A 24,177-nucleotide genomic window follows, 5' to 3' on the forward strand; every position below is an offset into this window, starting at 1 on the left:
TTGAAACAGCAGGCACAAAGAGCCCAAGAAACAAAACATTTGGGAAAAACCCATCACCCATCAGCATCTCAAGGAGATGGGGATGGGCCAAGCATCTGCCTGGGGGGGGGGGGGGTGGCCAGACAGGCGGACAGTGGACACAGCGACGCGCTGCTCTGGTGCATGCTCCCATACTTGACCTGACTTGACCTGACCTGACCTGACCAGACCAACACCCAATAACCAACATCATTGGAACGAGGCAAAAAAAGAAATTGAAACTCCACTCTCATATTCCTTTATCTTCTGTGCAATATCCCCAAATTTAGTGAAACCTTTCTCTTCTTTAAAAACTCTTTACAACGTTTCATAAAATATAGTTTAAAAACGCTTCCAAGATGTATGCTTACTACTCCATCATGAACAACCCATTCATTCTTCTTCTTCATAAAATTATTTTCCTTTTCTCTTTGACATGGCTTATTTCCCAAAACCTCCTCACTCCAAAATGCTAAGTTCATCGAGCCTCCTCTATCACTTACAGGCAAATTTTTCTCCATGCCTTCAACGGAAAACTCTCTCACCACCACCTCACACACGCAGTCTGTCGCAGGTTGTCCAGTTTGTGAATCTTGATGTGTCAATTTTCCGAAGGCTGTGTGCACACCACAAACATTTCTCCACATTCATTCATGGTGTCACACTCCTCCATGCTAGTCCCAACTCCACGTTCTGCTCCCCTCTCATTCTACCCCCTCTTGACTTCAACCTCTCCCTGCCCCCTCTCAACCCTGCCCTACTTCTCCTCTTCTCCCAGCTTCACCGCTTCCCTCCTGGCTTCGCCCCCTCCCCACCCCCCCAGCATTCCCCACCCCACATGCTCTCCTTGCTCCTTTCCGCATCCCTGTGTCCTGACAGTGACTCCTTTCCCCCTGCCCCTAACCGTGTGTACCTCAGACATCCGAGGCCTCTTTTCCAACCGAATATATCTCTCAAACAAAGCCAAGTCAGGTCAGGTATGGGAAAATGTGCCAGAGCAGCACGTCGCTGCATCAACTTTCAACCGTACTCCAGGGGCTTTCCATCCCCCAGGCAGATGCCTGGCCCATCCCCATCTCCTTGAGATGTCGATCAACCTGTCTCAACCACGAAGCACGTGGTCGACCCATTGGCATCCTCCACTCACGAGGCTCCCTCGCTGAGAGAATTGGTGAGCAGGATCAGTGTCATGAAAACAAGCCACACGTCCATACAGCCGTCTCAGATCCCTGGTCACAGTGCAAGACTCACATCCGTAGAGCAAGACTGAAAGCACCAAAGACCTGAACACTCAGACTTTCATCCTCCCACACAGGTACTGGCAGTGCCACACCCCATGATCCAAGTGAATCAATGACTCCCCAGGCCTGAACCAGACGTCTATTAACCTCTGGCTCACAGCCAGCAGAGACATGAATATCACTGCCAAGGTAAGTAAATCTCTCCATGACCTCAACATCCTCACCCAAAACACGCACAGACAAGATAGCAGCATCGAAGATGTCATTTAAAGCCTGGATCTTAGTTTCGACCCAGGAAGCCCGTAATCCCAGTGGTTCCGACTCCTCATTCAACACCTCGAGGCCACCAAAAAAGATAACCAGATAATGCAGTCATCTCCGCAAAGATGACTGCATCATCTACAAAATCAAAATCAGAGATCTTGACATTCCCAAATGATGCACCACAACTTCATCTCTCCGACATCCTCCCCAGAATCCAGTCCATACAAGTGCTGAAAAGTGTGGGGGCCAGGACACACGCCTGATGAACTCCAGCAACAAATGGAAACAAGTCAGAGATAGTACCACCACATCTCACAGCACTCTCAGTATCAGAATATAGTTCAGACATCAGATTGATCAGGCTTGGTGGCACACCACGATGACCAAGAATCCTTCAGAGGGCATCCCAATTCACTGAAACAAACGCTTTACATAAATCAACAGAGGCTGCAAGCAGCCCCTGCCGAAACTCTCATCTGCATTCGTTGAGGACTCGAAAGGCAAGGTTGCGTTCAATCGTTGACCTCTTTGATGTAAAGCCTGACTGCTCTGGGCGCTGCTGCTCCAGCAGATGATTGCAAACCCTATCAAGTATCATCTGAGCAAAGATCTTGCCTGGCACTGAGAGGAGCATCACCCCATTTGTAGTTATTGCCGTCCTGGCGATCACTCTTCCCTTTCCAGAGAGGGATAACAAGGCCCCTCTTCCAGTCAGTTGGGATGATGCCTGTGTTCCAAGCAGAGCACAGAACTGCATGCAATGGCATGAGTACAGCATTTCCACCAGCCTTGAGAAGTTCAGCATGGATGCCACTGATCTTAAGGCCCGGTCACACCTTGACGTTTTAGCCAGCGATGGCAACGTATTAAAATGTATCTAAAACGCTGGCTTACGTTGAACTTTTGATGTTTTTTTTTAAAGATTCGGACGTATTTATAACGACTTGGTCTTATGTATAACGCATTGGTAACGGACACAGAACGTTTCGTTGTGTTATAGATAACTTATACCAACGAATGCTGAACCAGTTGTCGGCCTACACAACCGATGCCCAACGATAGTCTAACTTAGGCATAGCGCATTGCACGCATCGCCGACGATGTCGTGACGTAGCCTATTAAAAGGCTGACACACAACGATTCGAATCATAACTGCCGTAGAAATGGAAGTGACAACATCGCGGTCACACCTTGGCGATCTTGCCAGCGTATGCCGACCTAAGAAAAATGTGTCTAAAACATTGGGGCACGTCAAATACGGTATGAGTAAGTTTGGTATAAGTGAGTACAATGCTAAAGTATGCTATCATACGTCGTAGTAAGTAGAGTACGTCAAGAAATTTTAAACATGTTCAAAATTTTACGACGTACTCGGCGTATGACACACGTTCCGCATGCGATGGGAATAAGTTTTACACATGATATGTGGACGCTTACACACGTCCACAAAGGCTACTTATAAGCTACTCATAAGTCGAAACACGTCGCGGTAATGTCTTTTTTACGCGAAACTTATTTCTAACTTATGTTTGACGTGCTTTGAACCAATTCTTTACGTAGTCCCAACACACATCGACGTATGTAGACGTATTCCAATGACGTCTTCCGGTCGACAAAAAAAAAAAAATTAGCGTGTTTCTAGCTTACAACTGCCATATAAAGACGTGTTCCCAGCGGTTTTGGGAATTGGTATATAAAAATGCTGCTCATAAAAAGGGAACCCAACTGTGTTTTCGAGTCCTTTTTGAGTCGATGTCCATGTCATCAGTAACAGTATCAGTATTAGTATTAGTAGTAGTTTGTTCATGTTGGCAGTAGTAGGTGAGTGTGAGGGGGAGGGTGTGGGTTATGATGGATCGTCCTTGCGTTTAACGATTTAAATGATAAACTCAACGATTTAAATGGCTTCATCTCCACTATTGAAAGTCGACGCTTGCGCTCAACAATTGGATTTTTTTTTACACTCAACGACTTTTAAACGTTACCACTCAGCTAGTTTCATTGTTTACAATGAACGATTTAAATTGCTCACTCGCCTTTGTTTTTTGACGCTGGCGCTCGGAAATTTTAATCGTTTCTATTGAACGTGTTAAATCGCTCAAACCCCACTATTGAAAGTAGACGCTTGCGCTCAACAATTTGATTTTTTTTTTACACTCAACGACTTTTAAACGGTACCACTCAACTATTTTCATTGTTTACAATGAACGATTTAAATTGCTGTCACTCGCCTTTGTTTGTTGACGCTGGGGTTTGGAAATTTGAAGCGTTTCTTCTGAACGTGTTAAAACGCTCAACCTCGACTATTTTAAATAGACGCTGCCGATGGACAATTGGAATCATAGCCAAGCTAGACATCGAAGTGTGAACATCCTCGTCATGCCGAAGAAAAGTTTGAAGAATGCTGCAAATAAGTGTCCTGGCCGTGGCCGTGGACGCTGACGCAAGGACGATCCATTATACCGACGTCTTTCAGCCTATGAGGAACTTAAAAGTAACGTCTGTCGACGTGTGGCAACGATCGCGTAACGTGCCAACAACACGTTAATCATAGATTAGAAATAAGTTTCGGGTACGCTAAACATTACCTCGGCGTGTCTCAACTTATGATTAACTTACAAGTAGCATGTGTTGACGTCTGTCAGCGATCGCAGACCGTGCATACAACTTGTGGCCAGCGTAGCGGAACGTGTGAGTCATACGTCGTGAAATTTCAAGCATGAAAAAATTTGAGGACAACCAAAAAGTACAACGTTTAAAGCCAACGTACAACGACGTATGGCAGTGTTTTTCAGCGTGCTCTCAATGTTATCAAAACTTACCCATAACGTATTCAACGTGTGCCAGCGTTTTAGAAAAAAAATTCAAAAATCGGCATACGTTGGCTAAAACGTCAAGGTGTGACCGGGCCTTTAGGAGCATAACCCCATTTCAACCGGTTCACCGTAGCCTGTATTTCCACAAACAAAGGTGGATCACAGCAGATTGGAGGGCCAGATCCAGACATCATCCAGGCCGCTGCCAGTAAACCGGACATCATCTGGTTAACTAAATCCTTCCTCTCACAGGACTTCCCTGATTCCTTTTATGCATCTCCCTGGCTATTGTCTCCTCTGTTTTGATCGACCTGAACCGCGTTGTGGCAGCAGTCGCTTGCCCTCTCCATGCTTTGTCTCCCCCCCCCAGAGGTATCTGCAGCACGCATGCAGTCCACCAACAACCCCCTCTTCATGAAACTGCCTAAATCCAGAATCGCTGTTCACTTCCGCTCATTTATTCCACTCTCTTTTTCCCACCTATGGAACCACCTTCCATAATCTCTTCAGCCTTTCTTCCCTCCAGGTCTTCAAGACAGCTGTTCACCACCATCTCGAGTCACCCCCCCCCCCCATCAAAAATTTTGATCTTTTCTGCACCCTATAAACCACCCCCTACCCCTCCCCTACCACATATTGTCCGGTTTCCCCTACCCTTTACCTGCATCCCTTGTTTGTCTGTCTCCATCTACTTTCTCCCTGCTGTTGGTGTTTTCCCCTTTCTCCTGCTGTTCCCTTTGTTGTGTTATTCTGATTTGTGTGTGTGTGTGTGGTATTTTTTTTTTGACTCCAGTTGAGAGGTAGAGGTGATTCAGATCAACAGCAGTGACCAAGGAGCAGAAACCGCTGACACTAACCCATGATAGAAAGCCAGACAGAATCAAGGATAAGTGAGACGACTGTAAAGCAAAAAGTGATAACCTGGCGGTATCCAATGAAAACAACACTATCTGGTACTCGAGCAATTTCTGTCCGAGCCATCGTTTTCAGTTTCACTCGATCCTCTTGACAACTTCCCCAAATTAACTTATTGTGTTAACAGCGGCAACAGAGTACGAGGAAGAGAGAAAAATATAGAAATGGGGAGTTAGAAGGAAGACCTCCCCACCAAGCTTATCTATGGACCTCCCATTGTGCATTTTGGGGATGGTGTGCTTCTTCTGTGTCTTCCTAAACAGTTCCTGCTTGGTAGAATGATAAATGTGTCCATTAGTACTTCTGCATGAAGAAACCATTCGTGCTTCTTCTTCTCCAAACTCAAAATTAAAACGGGAAACTTTGTGGTTAAACAAACAAATTTTTGTTACAAGTAAATCGATTATTAGCTTTTCAACCAAGTGCATCGATTACAGTAAACCCTCAAGTATCGCGGGTTTTGACTAATCGTAGGCAAACTATTGCTCTGATTTCGTTATCGCAGGATTTCATCTCAACAAATGGTGGCTTTTGAACTATGATGAGTCATCGTTGTGTCCTTTGCATGTACGATCATCTCCCATTGCAAGCCTTGTGTTGTTTCTCATGCACCGGTTTTAGTGAGCTGTAACGTAAAGTGATGGACAAAGTTAGTTGAGCCAAAAGGCAGAGAAAGGTTATGAGGTTGGGCGAAAAGATTGAGTTGTTAGATCGGTTGGCTCGAGGTGAAAATACGGCATCTCTGGGCCACCATTACGTGGTGAGTGATTGCAGGGATAACCTTCCCATTGTTCTCTTCCTCATTTCCAAACCTTCATTTCCCTTCAAACCTCATTCCCAAACCTTCATTTTTACCTCCGCCACTGAAGGTGAAGGAGGTTATGTTTTCACCCCTTTCTGCTGTTACTTGCAAAATTGAAGGTTTTTCAAGTATATTGGTCAGTCGATTTTGTTTGTCTGTCTGTCTTTGTCGCCTACAGGTCACAATTTTAAACTGATCTTCACGAAACTTCACCACATGGTAGAGTTTGTCATACGGAAAAAGCCTATTGTCTTTGAGGTCGAAAGGTCAACATAGGCCAAAGGTCAATAACTTAGGTGAGATTTGTAAAATCCTCCATTTTCATCCGATTGAATTGAAATTTGAAGAGGATTTATATTTCAGGTCAATGAATTCAACCAGCCAATTAGTTTGAGATCATCATGGACCAAATGTCATCAACTAAGCTGGAATTTCTAAAATCCTCAATTTTCATCCGATTGATTTGAAGTGTGGGGCACCACACCATATCGAAAGCTCACGATATGTCTTGGGACATGACTCTGATCTTACATCTGGCATTGAGGACATCCATCAATTGTTGGGAAAGCAGAAGCAGCATGTCCAGGGTAGAGTGACCTGGTCTGAATCCAAAACTATGATCGGAGATCAAGCCATTGGAGAAGGGGATAGTTTTAATGTCTGAAAGGATGATTGATTTCATGACCTTGCTGATTATTGGGAGCCGGCTGATTGGTCAGTAGTTGAAGGGATCTGATTTTGCACCTTTTTGTGTGGAGCGGTAATGTTTGCTGATTTCCAAGTAGATGGCAGATCACCTTGAGCAAATGAGAGGGTGAATAGAACTGAAAGAGGGTGTGTAATAGCAGCAGAGCAGGTTTTTAGGACACTTGTGCTGATGCCGTCTGGGCCAGTTGCAGAATCTGAGTCGAGCTTTGAAAGAAAGCTCTCCATTTTGTCAGGAGAAAAGGACACAGAGGCCAAGAACAGCTAGGTGTGACTGGCTAAGGTGAGTATAGAAAGCGATGGGTTTGGGACACAAGATTTAGAAGCAGACACCGAGTTTTAGGCATTCAGTCTTTTTTGCATGCAGTGTCAGCTGTGCTGCCATTTGAGGTAAGGTAGGGGATGGAGGGGGAACAAACATGCACCAGAAACAGACTTAACCAGATACCACCAGGATTTGGAGGAGGGAGAGAGGTTTGAGAGTTCAGACTTGAGATCTGAAAGATGTTGTTTTCTGGCTCTCCTGATGGTAGACACACTTGTTTTGAAGAGGTGGAAGAATGCGGTGGAAGAGAGAGGGTGGGGGGAAGAGGCAGCTTTGTGGATGTGAGGGGGACAACTTTGAAAAGGGGAAGTGAGGGGGGAGATTAGAAGGAGAAGAGAGAGAAGTTTGAGGTTTCTTTGAGGAGGAAAGGGGCAACTGATTTGAGATAGAGGGGTAAGAGTGAAGCTTTGGAAGGGAGGGTAGATGATCAGAGAAGGCATGGCCATGGGGGAGGAGGTAGAGGGTGGGGAGAAGGTACAGATGAGTCTGGGTAGTGGTATGGTGAAGATGGGAGCAAGTGGGGGGAGGAACAAGATTTGAGGGGGTGGGAAGAGGGGGAAGGGTGATTGGAGGAAATGAAGAGCATGAAGGAGATCTTGAGGAGTGCACTGATTGAGAGTGAGATGCAGTATCTAATAGGTTAGGAATGCCCACAGATGTTTGGGACACTCACCAGAGGAGGAGCGATTAGTACAGCGGAGGACAGTGGAGAGGTGCTGAGAGGAGTCAGGATGAGGAGCAAGATGTGAGGGGTAAGGTGGGGGTATAACAGGGGAGGAGTGAGGAGGAGATATATTTGAGGAGGTGGGGTGAATTGGCAAGAAAAGGAGGTTTGGAAAGGAAGAAGCTTGGAGGGGGGTGGTGGGGGAGGGAGGTTTTCAAGGGGAGGGGTAGTGGGAAGGTCGTGATGGAATGGGGTGAGGAGGGAGTAGAGGGAGGGGACATGTAGTGGGACGTTGGTTAAGCGATAGGGTAGGTTGGATACGGGTAAGTAGAAGTGGAGAAGGGAACAGACAGGAAAAGGTTTCACACTGGAGATGTACAAAAAGAACAATGGATGGAAAACGAACTGTTGCAAACTGGGGTTGTTGAGATTTTCAAATCAGAGATGCATTTAAAAATGTTAGGGGAGTGGTGCAATAATGGCAAGTTCAGAGAATGGAGAAAGGAAAAGCTGTAAGAGTTGGAATTTTGAGAGCAGGAATGATTGAAGGATCAATTTGAAAGCACCTTTTTGAAGAAGAAGAGTGAATGAGAGTAAAATAGATTACTTAACACTGGAGAAAGAGGAAGTTGAAACTTAAAAAAAATAAAAATAATACAACCATATCAACAGGCTGGGTGGAGCGTAGCTCAAAGATGATGTCATGGACTGTATCTATCGTTTTTAGCCCAATCACTCAAAGGTGAAGAATCATTTAAATTCTCAGATCCCGATCCGGATCTTCACCAAAATTGAAATAATTCTTCCTCGTCACACACCCAACCTGTCCACCAAGTTTCGTCCCAATCTGTCCATAACTTTTTGAGATGGTGTGATATATTTTTTGGGGGGTCCCATCTCTGAATGGTGAAGAATCGCTTAACAAATTCTCAGATCCGGATCTGTCCACAACTTTTTGAGATATCCTGCTCACAGACAAACAGACTGGTGAAAACATAACCTCGGTCCACCTTCGGTGACGGAGGTAATTGAACATTAATAACCAAAATTACAAATTATATATCATCCTGTATTGGAAACTAAAACTGCAAGCCCATAATAAGAGAATAAACAACATGGAAGAAATTTCCTCCACATAATGGGAACATGCATGCAGACAGTTCATTCACTTGCTATCACATAACATGTATACAACAAGCTCATGTTGGAAGTTTACTGTACTTTGTTGTATGTCTTTTACATGGGAGCACTTTTTAAAAACTTGTTACATTTTAATTAGTGCAATGCTAAAGCTAACCCAGCATTATTTTTTTTGTTCCCTCCTCCCCTTTACCCCTCAAATGTACAGGGACATAAAAGACACAACAGTAGGAACCTTGTCCCAAAGAATTACAAACCAAGTTCAAGGATTGAAAGGCCTGCAAGCTCGGCTTGTAGATGTGCGACGTTACCTGGAGAGTGTCTCCGCTGGAGATCTTCCTATTAACCACCAAATTGTCTATCAACTGCAGGTATGATAATCCCCCAAGAAACATTATTTAGGACTCTCTATTTTCCAATTTGAAATATAATCGAACGTCCCTTTCCTAACTTCCGATAGTGTGATGTCACAGCACTTCACTTCCATTTGACTTCATCATATCACATTCATATTACAAGGGATTTTCTACAAATGATTATAATCAAAGGCTAGCAGCTAATTGGATGAGATGTGAGATAATATATTTTGGTTTAATTATCTTCATTCCATGCAAAGTCTTTTATCCACCAAAATTTGAACTTTGCATAATTTGATTTTGGGGTATGTTTTGTACAGTGACCTGCCAGAATAAAATATCATCCTTTTTGAAAAAAATAGTGAACACTCATAGTCCATGAGCTAGTAGGGTTGGTCGGTACCATCTGGGGGGAATAATTCTCATCATGATTTTTGGCAAGGTATACAACCCTAGAGTTAGAAAATATGTGATAGCATTGCATCGGTGGTAGCTTTTTGTGTGTTATCACCCTTTTTATATGCCTACCCTTAAATAAGCTTTTGTGCAAAATGGCCAGTACAAGGTAAGACATCCTACTTCAACTTAACAACATTTTTTTTTATCAGTCAAACATTAACATTGAAATTTGTCTCACCTTTTGCTTGGATCATTTGCTTCTCAACAAAAAGTGCTAAACTTGCATAGGTTGAAAGGCATGTCATTGGTGACACATATATCAGTGTCTATTTCCCTGTGTGATAAATCATACCTCCTTAAGAAAAGTATGTTTATCATTTACTGTGGAAAGTAAGTAAAAGTTCTGGAACAATATAATTACATGGGTGCTTAGCAAATTTATTACGAAATCCAAAAATCTAAATTTATTTTTTGTATGTTTTATATTAAGATCATCATAGCAGACAATGTTACCCCAACCCCCAAAATGAAAAAATACCTACTTTGGACAGATTTATGTAGTTTGGTCAATGTCATGATATTTTTCCCTGTTGTTATTGAAGGATACTTTCCAAGAATCAAACAAAGGTAAATGATAGCATGTTCATGAGCAAGATTAATGGTTTTTTTTCCTTGTAATTTCTCAAAAAGTACAGAATTTCAGGGATTTAGATGTTCATTAATGTACATATGAAGGTATCAAACACCCACATTACATAATATAAACCAATAAAAGAGTTGCAAGATGGTTAATCATGTGCAATCTGATGAATGAGTCAAAGGTGAAAATGAAACAATCTTCTGTTGTAGGGAATAAAATTACAGAATAGAAACACAAATATGGTGTTCCACACTAACAAGGCCATTACCTCGGCCCAATGTGTTGCTGATAAACAAATTGTCTTATGAACCAAAGACGGGTCCTTTATAGTTTCTATATATAGTCCTTTATAGTTTTATAGAACATCTCTGATCATATGCACTGATTGTAAGTGATATAAAATGTTCAAAATGAACTTAAAAATCATAATCATTATCCAGTTCTTCAATATCCTCATCTAAACTTTCCCCACTTTCCCCACGACGGAGGATTCCCAGTCGTCTGCCTCAAAGATGGATGCCTGGTTCTCATAGTCTGGCAGTCTGCACATATCAGTGCATTTCAGTCCGTTTGACAAACACACACATTTTGGTAGTGAACACTTCCTTTTACAATTGCAGGCCAACAAATCAAGGACCGCCTCAGGTGCTGGCTGACCATCCATCCAGTGCACCACCAACTGTTCAACTCCTTCCTTCTCCATCTTCCATCCTCGGCCAACAGGACTTGGTACTTTCAGGTCCTGTTCAAGACATCGTCTCCATATTGCAGCCTGGTAGTTGGCTCTTTGTGCGTGTTTCACTAAGCAGTCCCTGCATGGTGGAAGCTGGTGGCTCTCTATCTCGCCTTTCTTCGCACAGAATAGGTCGTTCCTGAGATCATTGACCTCAGTGGATGATGCCTTTGTGCGCATAGGGGAGGCAAGTAAATGCCTCGAGTTTGTCCATCAATTCTCGGAATGTTTCCTGGATTTCCCTGTTGCTGGTCAAGAGTTTCAAGGCGCTTGTCTTCCCTTTGGCTGCAAATGCACTGACGGTGTCACCCCCTGTATATGCATGTATCCCAATGAGAGCTCTACAGACATCTATGCCAGCAGTGGCAGCAACCTTCATGATGTCAACGAGCCTCATCTGGGTTCTAGTTCCACATTTCTGGAACAGTGGGACTCCAATCTTGTCATGAAATGCAAATGACATTATGAAGACGTATGTGTCCTCTGAGCAGATCACTACAGCCTGATAGCTCTCTCTTGTTGCATGAGCAGCATGGAGAAGTAGGTATCCATCTGCTTCTTCCTGTTGGCACTGAAGAGCTGGCACCTCCTCACTGTCCTGAGATGTGATTCTGTAACATTTGTCATTCACAGTTGCATGTAGAACCTTCCCCTGTAGCTTTTCTCTGTATTCTGGTTTTCTCCATTCACCGACTAAGAAGGTAATGAGACTGGTCTTGTTATTAACTGTGATCAGGAACCTCCTCCACTGCCTCACAATATGTGTGCCTGTGATGCTTTGCTGCTGATTGCCGGCCTCTCCACCTCGTAGTGATCTCTCACTGTTCTTGATAGAGTTCTCCCTGTATGTGTCAAACACAACATCTATTCTGTCACTATCAGCTCCTTCCCTCAGTGCCATAGACAAAACTGTAGTGGCGACATCTCCAAAAGTAACTTGATCACCTTTTACTCTTTGGACTAAGTTCATCCCATCGACCATTGAAGCAGAGTTACTCTGCCACTGTCACATTCTTATACAAAGTTGTGGCTAAAGTTGCTTTGTTGGTCTTTCACAGCAATCCATCTGGTGTGGACAGGGCCCAGGGCAATGGTCCATGGGGATGAGAGAGGATATCCTCCATCTGGAGATTGCGTTATTGTGCCATCACTATGATGCGACCAAACAAAGATCTGTCTGCCTTCAAGATCATCACCCTCCCACTTGATTTTACTTCCTTCTTCTTACACATATTGCTGAATGTCTTCAGCTTCTTAGTTTTCATTGGGTCATGGAATTTCTTTGCTGGTGGGTCTCTCTCTAGTCTCTCATCCTTAAAGGTTGCATAGGTTTGCTCACCGATCTCATACACCTTCAAAAGAAAAACTAAAAGTAACAAATTTTCCTTGATTTGTGGTATTTTTCGTTTTGGGGGGTGGGGTAACAATAATGACAATAACATTTATAATGTACATCTAACTTAAAATATATTTTGTTATTTTAGTTTATGATTAAATTTTCTTCAAATTCACGTATTTAAACATGGTATCCATTAATTAGGGTATGGGCAAAAAAACTTCCGTACCACTTTTTATGAAAACAAAATCATATGTTCTGCAATGTATCAGCACTGGACTATCAGTGCCTGTAATTGCAAACACTAAATGCTAAGCTAGTTTTAAAAACTGTTTTGAAAAGCAAATAACATGAGTGACGTGCCTAACAATTCTCAAGAACATATAGCCTCAAATAAGAGAGAACCATTAGTTTTAAACAGAATATCTTCTTCTGTCTTACGTGGTTTCAGAAAAGTTGATTTTGGGATGAGGTTACTAAATGGCTAATAACACACAAAAGGCTACCACCAATGCAATGCTATCACATAGTTTCTGACTGTAGAGATATATACCTTGCCAAAAATTAAGATGAGCATTATTCCCCTCGGATGGTACCGGTGGCCAAAAATTACTGGGTCTGGCTCATGGCCTTTCATTGAAAAAATTAACTTTACTTTAACTTTTATGATATGAATATAATGTTAGTGTATGGTAGCAATTCCATTGGCATTGCAATGTTGATATTCTGTATAATGGCCTGATACAGATTTTGTCAAATGTGGACGAGGTTTTTTTTATTTTTTGCAGTATCTAAGGCTTGAAGTGTAGTTGCCACACATACGCATTGCACACTCATGTACATGCAGACAAAAATACATGAGACAGTCACTGAGCTTGAGTGAAGTACCATCACTTCCCAGGGCACTGGGTACCAGCGCCGCCTTTCTGACCACACTCAGCAGGGCATTTTGTCCTCCCCTTGGATGCCAACCTTTGGGGCTTGTCTATGCAATAATCCTTTTAAATGCTGAATGTCGAGCAAGGAAGCAGCATGTACCATGTTTTGAAGTCTTTGTGATGACATTACACCACCGAGTCTGTTTTATTTTTTTGTGTGTATACATTGTCGATTATTTTTATTATTTGTTTTTTGTGTGTATGCATTGTCGAGGCTCGTATGAGAGCTAACACACAATGCACAGCAAGGGGGGGGGGGCATGAGACAAGAGGGGTGGGAGAGGGAAGGACAAAACAGTGGGGAGCAGAGACAGGAGATCTGTGGAAGGGAGAGGGATGGGGTGGGGAACGTGGGGTATACAAGATGGACATTACAGGAACTTTCAGGAAGGAAAGCTTTTAAGGAGGTGGGTTTGGGTGGATTAACGGTGGTAGAAAAGATCGAGGTTTTGGATGGGTGAAGACAAGAGGTGGTGGTGAACAGCTGTTTTGAAGGCCTGGAGGGAAGAATGCGATTGAAGAGAGTGTCGGAGTTTATTCCAAAAGCGGGGAAAAAGAGGAATGAAAGAGTGGAAGGTGAGCAGTGATTTGTGATTTTACTAGTTTTAACAAAGGGGTTGCTGGCAGACCTTGAGCACCCTGCAGAAATATGGGGGGGGGTTGGTGGGAGGGGTGTGGTCTGTGTGCTTTAGGAAATGCTGTGTTGTAGAGTGCCTTCAAGAACACCATCCTTAATGTTGGGGGGGGGGGGGAACATATCGCAGACAGAGCAGGGGTGGGGGTGAGACCGGAGAGGAGACAGGAGAAGACAGAAAGACCACTGACCTGCCTGCGGTGAGAGAGAGTGAGAGGCACAAAGACTCTGGCTCACAGCGGGAGATACCAATTATCCTAAATTCCTTGGTTTCCACAGTGTGAAGACGAGAAAGGTGAGAGGCAGGAGCACCAGCCCAGAGGGGAGAGCAGTAGTCAGGCTGCGCTTGCGCATCAGGCTGCGGACGAAAACTTTGTATGTGGTCAGGAACTCAGGTGGGCCAAGGAAGGACTTTGCACGATGGAGGATTCCCAGTCGGCGACTGGCTTTGGAGGCCAGGTTGGAAATGTGGCTTTCCCAGGAACGATCATGGCAGATGGTGAGACCCAGAAGCTTGAATGAAAGGACTTCTTCCAGAGGATTGTTGAGAAAGTAGATGTGCTGCTTGCCGGTCTGAGGGATGACAGATGGTACGGCAGAGGGTGGAGTCATCGGCAAAGAGATAAAGAGGATTTTCCAGAGAGTCTGAGAGATCATTGATGAAAACCAGAAAAAGAACAGGGCCCAGGATGCTGCCTTGAGGAAGCCCAGTCTGGACAGGAAGAGAGGATGAGGGGATTCCATTTAGGGCCCCAAGTTGGCTGCGACAGGAGAGGAAGTCTGCGAACCATGAGTGGAGATAGCCTTGGATACCATAGGAAGAGAGTTTGGTGAGCAGGGCAGGGTGCCAGACTGTGTCAAAAGCATACGGTATGTCTTGGGATATGGCTCTCATTTCATGTCTAGCATTGAGTACCTCCATTCATTGTTGGGAGAGCCTCCATCCACTTTTGCCATGAGACAATCATGGCAAAAGTTGCAGTGTTATCAACCAGGTCACCCTGTTTCATAGTAAGATATTCCTTTTATCAATATGTAGGTCAAAAGACTCTTGGGAAAAGTGAAACATTACTGACAGCCAATTGGACTATCGTACAAAAATTAAATTTATTAAGTACCAGCAACAATTATAATTGAGAACTACATGAATATAATTGTTTTTCTTCCACACTGCCTTTAGGAAGTCCAGCCTGGACAGGAAGAGGGGATGAGAGAACTCCATTTAGGGGCACACGTTGGCTGTGACAGGAGAGGAAATCTGTGAGCCTTAAGTGGAGATGGCTTTGGATACCAGAGGAAGAGAGTTTGGTGAGCAGGGCAGGTTGCCAGACCGTGTCAAAAGCACACGATATGTCCAGGGATATGGCTCTCATTTCATGTCTGGAATTGAGTACCTCCATCCATTGTTGTGAGAGCAGAAGCAGAATATCCACGGTATAGTGACCTGGTCTGTATCCATGTTTGTGATTGGAAATCAAGACATTGGAGAAGAGGAAGGATTTAATGTCTGAAGCGATGATGGATTCCATAACCTTGCTGATGATTGGGAGAAGGCTAATTGGTCTTTAGTTGCAGGTGTACTGTACTGTACTGTACTGAATTGGGAGATGCTGAGCAGGCAGACACGAAGCGGAGGAACAGTCGAGCCGGGCTGTGTTGCACGAGTGCGAGCGCGGGCGTACTGTGCCCGCGGCTCTCCTTTATTCCGTACGCGGTACACTCACGAGCCGGCCGACTCCAGCATTACTACGACGCCTCAGACGGCGTGCACACCTCATATCCCTCGCCGAACCCCACGGCCACTCCTCCACCATCACGCCCATCGTGCATCATCATCATGCCCCTCCCCGTGGGCATGGCTACACCACACTCCTCCCTCCTAAAAGTATGATTATTAAATGATCAGTATTATAAGAAGCATAGACAACACGAAGAACCTCGGTATAATAATCATGCAAATAAAATGAAAACAGCGAAGTATAACGGCACATCACATCATATAATGCGTGAAAGCGAGCTACTGGAGAAGCACAGCAGCACGACTCAGCAAACCCGCCCCCAGGCAGACCTGAAACAGATAAACCTTTCGAGGCCGGACCCCCGCTGTCTGGAACCCGCGGCGCCACCGCCAGACCCAACCGACCTTGGTGGGGGCGCTGAACAGCACCCTTGGCCGGAAGCAACAAACACACCCCAACCCTCACGCACCATAATCAGTTGAGATTCCACCGCATGGCCAAAACGGCCTTGAGCGCACCCAGAGAGCCACGCACCAGGCGCCAGGCACGTCTGACCTCGCTGAAAGCAGAGGTGGGGGTAACGCCGACCAACGCACGAGTCCCGGCTCCGAGTCGATCTCCGAGACCCACACGGCAGTTAGACGGTAGTAATTCCATTTAAACCACACTTCAACCATAAGCTCGTTATAAATCAATAGGAATAACATTCGAACCATTGCGAATTCATTTTGCCGTACAGCGCGCTTTTTTGATAAAATCCCAGTACAAGACAAAGCAATTACCTGCGGCCTGGAGCAACTGGAGGCCAATAAACCTTCTTTATTCGCCCCCACATCACATTGATCATAATACAACTCCCATCGACTGATCTCCGCCAAATCCACTTTTACACGAGAACTGCTGGCATTTATTTCAACAACATTAAACTGCATCACTAGAGCAAGGAAAAACATATATGCCATGAACAACAACCCACAATCCACATCACGAGTCCGCTTCTTGGTTGTCGACTTGATGCTGCGACTCGCGACTCGCGACTCCCTTTAACGCCACGGGCCCACCGCCACCTGTTGAAGCTGCCTGAACCACACCGATGCGCATTGCCTCACGAACCTTGCCACAGCGCGGGAACTCATCGCGAACGAAGCGCGGGAACTCATCGCGAGAGCTGATATGGCTCTCGCCGCTCCTGGAGCGCACATCATCGCCGCAGGCAGCAACGAACGGTGGCTCCCGCTGCATCGACGCGGCCCCCGCCGCCAGCGCCTCGCCCTCGGTATTCGACGAAGGTCTCGAAGAGAGCACTGGCACATCTGGAGGCACGAACCGGAACCCGTTCCGACCCAAAAGGGTCCGGCTCGCCGAGCCCGGCTCCTGCTCCGGCTCGCCGGCATCATCATGCCCCGGCTGCAGGCTGATCTCCAGGTCACTGGGGTCCTGCTGCGGTGCCCCTTCGCTCCCGGTGCGATCGTGCTGCGGTGCCCCTTCGCTCCCGGTGCGACCGTGCTGCGGTGCGCGCTCTCGTCCCGCACCGCTAGGCGTGCGAGCACCCTGCGGCACTTGAGCCATCGCGCGGACTTGCGCGGTCACCGGTGTCTGCTCGACAGATGAAAGTCGCGATCGCCGAGTCGAATGTGATGTCGGTCAATGGCTGCTCGCAGACAATGTCAATGGCTGCTCGCAGACCAGAAATAAAATGATCTTTGAACCGTGCCGGATGCTCCTCTGCCGTGAATTTGCACGGCACAGCCGAATGCGATGCGCGGCCAGCACGAGTGGACTCAAATCGACACCCGATCCGTGCCTCGCTCACTTCCCCCCCCCCCCTGCCACTGATCTTGTCATTTCCGGATCAATCGCAAGCAGGTTTCGACGCGGGACGGAAGGATCGCCTCGCACACCGCCATCTATGACCGCAACAATGGACGATGACCCTCGGCCCACACACCGTAGACGACCTCGAGAGCCCAGACCGCCGTCCGAGTGATTGCATTGCCACGCTCGCCCACGACCCGCGCCGTAGACCGTGCGCATGGCTGTGCGTGCCTGGCCCATCGCGATGACCCCAAGACCATCTGCTGTGTCCCGACCATCGAGACCTCGGACATTCTCCAGAGCTTGCGCGACGTCCAACGCCGCGTTCGAGCCGAAACGCGTATCCTCGACAAAACGAACAAGAAAATGAACCAAATGAACGAACGTTGCCCACTCGACGTGGCCAAAGTAGATTCCGACGAAGGCGGGCACGCGTACGTTTGCCATGCACCGACTCTTTGCCATGTTCGCGCTGGCGAGACCTTTGGCTCCGTAGCCTGGAACCGCACGGGTCATTTGCCGCCCTTACACACGTCGATTCGAAGATTCTCGTCGCCAACTGTACTGTACTGAATTGGGAGATGCTTAGCAGGCAGACACGAAGCGGAGGAACAGTCGAGCCGGGCTGTGTTGCACGAGTGCGAGCGCGGGCGTACTGTGCCCGCGGCTCTCCTTTATTCCGTACGCGGTACACTCACGAGCCGGCCGACTCCAGCATTACTACGACGCCTCAGACGGCGTGCACACCTCATATCCCTCGCCGAACCCCACGGCCACTCCTCCACCATCACGCCCATCATGCATCATCATCATGCCCCTCCCCGTGGGCATGGCTACACCACAGCAGGGATCTGTTTTTGCACCTTTTTATGCAGGGTGGTCATGTTTGCTGATTTCCAAGCAGATCGCAGGTGACCATGAGCAAATGAGAGGGTGAATAGAACAGAGAGAGGGTGAGCAAGAGCAGAGGAGCAGGTTTTTAGGACACGTGGGCTGATGCCGTCTGGACCGGTTGCAGAATTTGAGGCAAGGTTTGACAGCAAGCTCTTGACTTTGTCAGAAGAAAAGGACACGGAGCCCAGGGAGAGTTGGGTGCGATTGGGTAAGGTGAGTACAGAAAGCGATGGGTTTTGAACACAAGATTTAGATGCAAACACCGAGTTTAGGTATTCAGCCTTTTCACATGCTGTATCAGCAGTGTGGCCATTTGAGGTAAGGGAGGGGATGGAGGGGGAGCATACACTAGAAACAGATTTGATTAGATTCCACCAGAATTTGGAGGAGGGAGAGAGGTTTGAGAGTTCAGACTTGAGATTAGAAAGATGTTTTCTGCTTCTCCTGAAGGAAGACACGCACTTGTGTGCACAAAGCCCTATTGGGGAAGGAAGAATTGCGATAATACAGTGAAATCTGGACAATGAGTGTAATCTGGACACCTATTTTTAGATTTATGCGCCAACTGCACTGGTACATTGTTTTATGACCCTTTATCATAAAGGGTCGTAAAACACCCCTTTACTACCCTTGGCGTAAAACACCCTTTTACTACCCTTGATGAACAATGCTGTTTTGAACGTGCAACTCTGACAATCTCTTAATTTATTCTCCATGATTCCCTGTTCTTTTAACCATTCTCCATCCAGGACGTGTTTAACTTGCTTCCCGACGTTGACCTCGGCACTTTTATCAAGTCTTTTTACTTGAAGACCAACGATCAACTGCTGGTTGTGTACCTGGCAGCACTGGTACGCTCTGTTGTTGCTCTGCACAATCTCATAAACAACAAGCTGGCCAATCGTGAGGCCGAACGCAAAGAAGGTCAGGAGAATGACTGCAGCGCAAGCGGAGCACGAAAGGCTGAGCGGCGAGATGACAAGGGGGAAGGCAAGAAGGACGATAAGAAAGATAAAAAATGAACTTCCTTTTCATCTTCATTTTGAAAAAAACCTGTGCATATAAATGTCTTAAGTCCCCCTTTTGTCTTCATCTTTTTCTTCTTTTTATTGCATTTATTTTATTTAGCTGACTTCTGTGGTAGAGCAAATTTGAAAAACAAGTTTTGGTGAAATTTGTTAATGATGAGAATGTGATCAATCTGCAAACTTTCCAGTAAATTTTCAGTTTCATCAAATTTGGAGCTTGATCTCTTCCTTGACCACCATTGAACCATTTATGAGATTATTCAGATTTGTTCTACATTACTGTAATAGACTGGATTTTTAGAAATACAGGTGTTGATAAAATTAATCGAGTGTCTTGAAGCTTTGAATAGTCTTGGTATGTGAAGGTGGAGGTTTAATGTGGGAAATAACATCATCTGTACAAGAGTTTATTTAATTTCAGAATGCATGCTTAACAGGTGATGCCTGTCTTTATCTGCTTTAGCAATCACAAGATTGCAATCTCATCTGCCATACAAAACGTTTCATAATAGTGATTTTAGTGGTATATAGATTACAGTAGATCTAGGGGTTGAATGATCTATGTTAAAGTAGATCTGCATGTCGATTCAACACTGGCTGACTGCCACACACAGACAGATCACTATGTCCTCGTATCTGTTCAGTCACGAGTGAGGTTCATTATAGAATGGAAAGCTAGTCTTATCCATGAAGGCTAGTGCCATTGTGCATCTGCAGACAGGAAGAACAATATCGGGGTTTGAGGAAAAGTAGGACAAAGGGTTGACAACACTTTTGCTTTGATGGAAAGTGAACGCTGGAAATGTCAGCCAATCCTTGCTTCCCAAGGCATTTATATATCATTGCATCACTTATGATCTGGTAAAAGATAACATGTTACATTTTCAAAAGCTCAAGTGTTAATTATTACAAAGGTAACTTTTGTAGCTGTTTAAAAAGAAAAGGCGTTAAAAGGGCTGAAAAGCCTCATTTTATTTTTTTATTTTTCGTTTGCCTACTGAAGTGAAGGGTTTTTGGTTTTGGTTTTTTGGGTTTTTTTCTTCCTCATGACACGCTCTTGTAAACAATGATTCATTTTTCTGATTTGGAATAAAGACTCCTGCTTCGACATTGATTATAGCCGAGGTGGTAATTAGCAATCTCGCTTTTATGAATGAAAGATCCAAATCATCCTGATAATGAATTCCAAACAGCACAATTCCAAAAAACTTAACAAAAGTAGTGGAAAGTAATGATGAAAGAAGGATTATATTTATTGTAGCATGACGGTAACAACTCGAGTTCATAGAACATCCTACCCTGTGCTGTTTTGAAAAACAAGAACATGTGCTCGGTCTACGAGCGGCAAATTTGATTGGTTTTGATGATGTAAAATGCTGTTATATTTTTGTCCAAGTACTGCTAAACAGAAGGGTTTTGAAAGTGACAAAAGGGCAATTTGTCTTCTTCAGTGTTCAAGTGTATAATTAAATTGAAGTACAGTAAAATTAATATTTTAGAAGTAAAAAATTCTGTAAGTCAGCTCTTTACACCACCTTATTTAACACGTTACATTAGTTCTTCGTGCCTGTTGTTTGTCTTTTATGACATCCTTAAAAACAGTAAGTTTCATGTTTGGAATCATTTTTATCAATTTTGTTTTGACTGCTGGATATGTAGAGTAAAAAAAATTCTCACTCATCTCTGCACATGCGCAATCAGGTCGAATTCTGAGGCAAAGTCCTGCTAAACTCCAGGTTCGTTTTCTGATTCTTGTTCAAAATATAACATTCAATTGAAATCAAGTTGTTCCTCAATCATAACCTGAAGTCTATAGACAGAGACAGAAGTGCACCAATTGCTTAGCCCCGCTTTTTGCTTCAGATGCATGGGGTAAAGATCCTGTGGTGATTCATAGAGCGAAGACAAATGTGTTTTATGATTAAAGAATCATGGGCCATCTCCAACGTTCATAAAGTGCTTTTTCAGTTGTGTAATGAATACTTTGTCGAGATTACTGCTCATTTGTATCTCCTTGAAAATCAGCCAAAGTCACTGCATGACATAAAAATGGTGCTAAAAAGGGTCCACTTAACTACAGACCTATTAGCTTACTTCCATTCATCAACAAGGTCATGGAATCCATCCTCACAATTGATATGAAAGCCTTCCTTTTCTCAAACAGCTTCATCTCAGATCACCAATTTGGATTTGTACCAGGTCACTTCTCCTTGGACATGATGCTTCGACTCGCGCAACAGTGGATGGAGGTCCTCAATGTCAGACATGAGATCAGTGCTGTCTCTGGAAATAATTTGTGCTTTTATACAGTCTGGCATGCTGCCTTACTCTCCAAACTCTCTGCCTAAGGTATCCAAGGCCAACTCCAGACACGGCTTTGTGACTTCCTCTCCTGTCATAGCCAACGTGTGGCACTCAACAGAATCCTTGCATCTCCTCTCCCTGTCAAGGCTGGAGCACCCAAGGCAGTGTTCTGGGCCCAGTCCTATTTGTGATCTTCATCAATGATCGATCAATCTCTGGAACATACTCTTTATCTATTTGCTGATGACTCCACCCGTTGCCATGACATCCCTCATCCTTCAGACAAAGCTTGGTGTTGGCTTAATGGTTAGGGTGGCTGGCTTAAGATCTTGTGGTCTTGAGTTCAAGTCCTGTCAGCTGTTGAATTAACAGCAGGTGAGTTGACAGCCAACCATCCTTCCAAGGTTGGTGAAATGGGTACCATTGTGCTGTGAACAGGGGCATTGCATCAGCGGTATAACCATGCCCCCAGAAAATGATGCAGCCAAGCTGCATGGCATTGTGGCATCATCAGGGAAACATAGCAAGCTTCCATACATGTGCTTCAAAACCTTGTCGATTGCAAACCAGATACTGTGTGACTTCAAACTGTGAGTTGTGAACTGACTCCTATACAGCCCTTGCTGCACGATACCGGGAGCGATAATTACGGCTTGCCACGTGGAACATTATCTCCCGCTTCACCAAGCACAATCCGGAGTCATCCTTGGATGCTGTCGCACATTATCTGATACTAGGAGAGTACCCGCCCTATGTGCGATCTTATTCCAAGCATGCAACACGTTCTTAGGATGCATACCTTTATTTGGGCAGTGTATGGACAACTGACAGCTCTGTGTAAGCAAAAACAAAAACAAACAAAACTCAGGTTATGTGTGAGATGTATCAGTTGTTTATGCTAATGCATACATGGGTGCACTGCGGTGTGGTTAAAGAGTCATATTCCGGTGCTGTGCTGTGTCCATGCCTGGATTAAACTTATTGTTTCCACTTCAGAGTCTTCGTCCCCATCTATTGAATACATTACAGTGGCGAAGAAGATGGGATGTGTTTGCACATAGGCATATTGCAAGAATTCGCAGTGGAGGATGATTGGGAAGACTATACTGAACGTGTGAAGCAGTACTTCATGGCAAACAATATGGACACCGATGCGAACGCTGAAAGGTGGCGAGCTGTATTACTGACGGTGACTGTATGCGGTGCCCTAACATACAGCCTCACCAAAGAGCTTCTTGTCCTAGCCAAACCTGCTAAGTTGTAGGAAGAGCTTGTCAGTCTTGTGAAGAGACATTATATCATCCTAAACTGGGTAAGATCGTCTTGAGATATAGATTTTGTACCCACCATCGTCAAGATGGTCAGTCAGCATCCGAGAGGAAAGAGTTGGAGTTGCAGGCTGAAGCAGCAAAGTGCCGCAAAATATCAGATATGTTGAGGTAAATACGAGATTTGCTTGCGATTCGTAGATGGATGGATCAATCGAATAGGTTATCCTGATTGATCCGTCGTGGATGGATCGTTATTAGCGTACGCTGACTGGGCTGGGACAAGGCGACAAATAGAATGAGGCATCAGCCTATTTAAGCATTCACTCGCTGAGCCGTGAACATTAAAATCGGGCCAAAAGCTTCATTTCTGCCAAATCGAAAAAAAAAACTTGCCTTTATCTCCTCTGTGTTTGCTTAGTTCAAGGGACTCAGTTGTAACTCTCAGTGACAGCAGAGATTACGTTCATTGGACACATTCAGCCGTTTAATTTTTTTTGTATTATAGATATGGACTTATTATTTTTGTGATGAAGTTATAGGTGCCAATTTAAAAAAATTAAATAAATTTCCCCTGATCCTGAAAGAAAAAGAAAAAAAACACACACGCAGGGATATGTATTGCCTTTTATTCTAAACACGAGCAGATACCCGTCTATGACTGGTATGGGGGACAGGACAGATCACAATACTTGGTTATGGTAGTTTCTTTGAATGTTTTGTGCTGCATTCAACAGTTCAGTTCATATTGGTGGTCTGTCTGGGTGCCATGGTAGCGCTTGAGACCGGTCGCTTTAGATTGTTGGTCGTGACACATCCTGCCGGATGAGTAACACGAACGATTTGACATATTCATCGTTTCATCCTGAACTCATGGACTTGGTTAAGTAAAGCATGCCGTCTGGGACCCGGCCATCGGTTTGTCGCCGAATGCTACTGAGTGTGACGTCATCGAGTCCCTCTTTGGAAATTCTATCTATATTCGATTTTTTTGAATCCGCTATGACCTGCGTAAATACATGGAACACATAATGTGAAGATTTTGGAAGTATGAACCGAACACAATTTTCTCCGAATATATTCTAAGTTCCAGGCTTACGCCCATGATATTATGATTATATTAATATTATGATTATGATATTCGATTTTTTTGAATCCGCTATCACCTGCATAAGTACATACAACACATAATGTGAAGACTTC

At 44.8% G+C, this 24,177-nt stretch overlaps 1 protein-coding gene across 1 annotated transcript in view; it reads left to right on the forward strand.

The window, feature by feature from the left end:
* PSMD7 (proteasome 26S subunit, non-ATPase 7) overlaps positions 1-20,541 on the forward strand; it is a 38,607-nt gene extending 18,066 nt beyond the window's left edge. Inside the window, exons 6-7 of the mRNA XM_085879538.1 lie at positions 9,099-9,261; positions 19,124-20,541. Of these exons, the coding sequence (XP_085735664.1) occupies positions 9,099-9,261; positions 19,124-19,396 (436 nt within the window). The 3' untranslated portion in view covers positions 19,397-20,541. The remainder of the gene's footprint in view (positions 1-9,098; positions 9,262-19,123) is intronic.
* The last annotated feature ends 3,636 nt before the right edge of the window (positions 20,542-24,177 follow it).

The sequence above is a fragment of the Eptatretus burgeri genome, chromosome 4 (assembly GCF_056783735.1).
Source record: "Eptatretus burgeri isolate ZD-2024b chromosome 4, Ebu_testis_v1, whole genome shotgun sequence".
Lineage (NCBI taxonomy): Eukaryota > Metazoa > Chordata > Myxini > Myxiniformes > Myxinidae > Eptatretus > Eptatretus burgeri.